This window comes from Vollenhovia emeryi, unplaced genomic scaffold, assembly GCF_000949405.1.
Source record: "Vollenhovia emeryi isolate VEMERY1.0 unplaced genomic scaffold, V.emery_V1.0 DF939163.1, whole genome shotgun sequence".
Lineage (NCBI taxonomy): Eukaryota > Metazoa > Arthropoda > Insecta > Hymenoptera > Formicidae > Vollenhovia > Vollenhovia emeryi.
The window spans coordinates 259,071-262,271 of NW_011967203.1; the positions used below are offsets into that span (position 1 = coordinate 259,071).

At 33.3% G+C, this 3,201-nt stretch overlaps 1 protein-coding gene across 1 annotated transcript in view; it reads left to right on the plus strand.

Annotated features, from left to right (window-relative positions):
* Positions 1-1,718, plus strand: part of LOC105564525 — a 5,412-nt gene extending 3,694 nt beyond the window's left edge. The window contains exons 2-4 of the mRNA XM_012016953.1: positions 85-266; positions 346-539; positions 629-1,718. Coding sequence (XP_011872343.1) covers positions 119-266; positions 346-539; positions 629-784 — 498 coding nt within the window. The 5' untranslated portion in view covers positions 85-118 and the 3' untranslated portion in view covers positions 785-1,718. The remainder of the gene's footprint in view (positions 1-84; positions 267-345; positions 540-628) is intronic.
* Positions 1,719-3,201: the final 1,483 nt, after the last annotated feature.

The following is a 3,201-nucleotide window of genomic DNA, read 5'->3' on the forward strand; positions in this document are numbered from 1 at the left end:
CTCCTTGGGTATATAGTGTCCACATGAATCATTACATAAATTTTTATACGTTATTATGTAACATTGCCGATTTACACATTAAAGAAAGGAAATACACTGAGATAGTAATTATTTCGCTATGAAGAAAAACGAGTTATATAAAAAACTAGAGAAGCTGAGGCGAGACCGGAGTAGAGAAGCGGCAAAGATAATCGAGAAATGTCACGCGATGGAACAAGCTACTCGCGAGGCTCTCAATACGATGGTAAACGAGAAACGGAAAAAAGGTATCAATATTATTTTTAAATATTATTCGTGTATGTACAAAGAATATCCGGTATGAGCAGATGATTAATTTTGCAAAAGCTGCCGAGATTAACGAGGAATCCCGTCAACTGAAGTTAATATTAACTAAGCAGAGAGACGAAGACGCTCAAAGGAAGATTCATCTGATTCAAGAAATCAAAGCGATCCAAACAATGCGATCGAGACAAATAAAGAGTTACAATCCTACGGAATCGAGTGGTTTAGGACTTCTATGTGAAATGTCCTTAACTGAGGTCCATTTAATGTCAATTTGCCGTCATGCGAAATAAATTTAACAAATCTGAGAGAAAGAATGAGAGAAATTGAATTTTTTTCATTACAGTTAAAAGAAGAATTGCTGTCTATGAAAATGAAGCGAAACGAGGAAGTCGAATGTCGCAATATCATTGTTCGAGGGGAACGCGAGAGAAGGAAGAACTTGATGAAAAATAATCAGCGGCTTCTTGAATGGCACAAAGCTAGGGAGCAATTTGAATAGAAAATTATGTTAATTACAACTTAAATGACATCTTAGCTTCTGCATGCAACTGAACTGACACATATTTAGACGAGCGACGCATTCTTAATGGACGAACATAGCAGCTATTACCAATTCTCACGAAATTGAATTTTCTGCAGGAATTGTTAAAGTCAATGAATCACGCAGAGAACTAAACAGAAGATATCATCCACGATGATTGATGATGATTGAAAATAGTATTATATTTTATTATGTGAACATCACTACCGTTACGGCTGTTTGTGTCGAAGTGTATGCAATTTAATTTTTATATAAAAATATCTTTTTTACACTTTTTGCTTCTTAATACGAGATCAATTGATCATATTATATATAAAATAACTATAACAGAAAACTGAATCACCTGAAATGTAAACGAAATAATCAATCACAGTCGAGATTGTGAGCAGCCACAGTTAAAATTAATTTCAACGCTGAAAGATAGGTTAAAATTCATTGGTCTTAAATTTTATTGTACATTTTTTATGTGCCACTAATACTTGGCAGTCGAATAAACCTGTTCAAACGAGAACGAAGAGCTCTTCGCTCTACATTCAGTTGCAATATGTCGCTCAAAGCGGGCGCACGTATCATATTTATTTTTATATATCCAAAGTAAAATTTTCTTGGAAATTAGATTTGTTCTAAATAGAAAATAAGGACAACAATAAATTTGAAGTAAGTAATATTAATACTTGTCATGTTCTTCGTTGCTGTTATAGAAATTGATTATTTTTAAATAATCTTAAATAGTCTTAAATATTCTTTTAAATATCTGAAATATTCTTGTGATTAATTGAGAGAGATTTTTAAATACATTTCAGCAAAATTTTATACTTTTATTAAATATGTCCACCAGGGTATTTTAAAGTTAAAGTATTATTAAAGATATTAATAAAACAATTCTTTATTTTAAAGTTGTAAAACGATAAAAAATTTAAGCAGATAAATTTTAAAACACTCAATATATAAATAAAAAATTTTGATTTCTATGAAAAGTATAAATATCGTTAAAGCCTTTTTACTGTACTCTCAATTTTTTGTTCAAATTTTTAACGCAATAATTTTAAACTTATCTTAAATACATATAACAACTCATGACAATAATAAATTATGAATATCGATCGATGCCTGAAGATTAAATGTAAGAAAATATAGTTATATTTTATAACTAGGTTTGAAATATAAAAAGTAATTGATAAAAGTAATTGTTAAATTCGTTACAGTTACTAAAAAAAAGTACCTACGTTACCCCACCAACACATAAACGTTATATAAGCGTTTCAGGAACGTTCGAACGTTTTCGTTCACCAATCGTGCAAATGTCCACCGAGTCAAACGTTTGCTCATCGTTTGGTTATTGCGAAAACGTTTTACGAACGTTTGTCACATAACGTTTCTTGGAAACGTGTTTCACAAAAAATAAAACATATAGGCCAGAATTACATCGAATCATACAAAACTGTTTCAGTCAAAAATCTTCAGACAAAAAAATTTTTAATTTTTATCTTAAAAATGTTAAGTCCGTGTCACATTACGGCTGCGTTCGGGGAGACGCTATTTAGCGCTATGAGCGTATGTACTCTGTCCTTGTTCAACGTTCGCAAGTAACAAGGATAGAGCACGCTCATAGCGCTAATATCTCCCCGAACGCAGCTTACGTATTGCGGATGCGGATCTTAATTCAGCCAATCAAAGACAGCCTCGGATCTGATTGGCTCAATTCCGATTCGCGATTTACAATTCGCAATACGTATAGTGTGGCATGGATACGCCCTCTATGCAGGGAGAAGAAGCAAGGTTTGGATCTCAACGTTTCTGAAACGTACATGCAACGTCTTTGAACTTCTTGTTCCACAAGACGTTCAGGTCGTTAGAGAAACAAACCATTCGGCAGGTTGACAAACGAAAAGCGGGTTTTAAACGTTTATATAACGTTTATGTGTTGGTGGGGTACCGTTACAGTTGCAGAGGAAGAAAAGGAACGACAGTACCAGTCCGTTACCAGTCCGTTACCACAAAAAGTAACTTGTAACAGTAACGGCGTCCTTCCATACCCTGATTGTAGCTGTATAGTTTGTAACCATAAGCTTTTTTTCGAATCAAAGTTGTCAAGAATATGGATTTCTTTAAACTATCAGATAAGATCGCAGGTAATAGCGGAAGAATTACTAAAATTGCTAGCCTATAATCTGAAGAGAATCACAAACATCCGGTAGCGGCATGTAATTTTCGACAACGAATCCCACACATATAGACACACAAGATATGAGAGTATAACTCGGAGTAATAATTAATCGTCTTATAGTATATTCGTGCTCGCGACTCGTATCCTTTGAATAGGCAAACTAATTTATTTATTTTTTTTTTAAAAAGTGCATTGCGTATCGTGTATT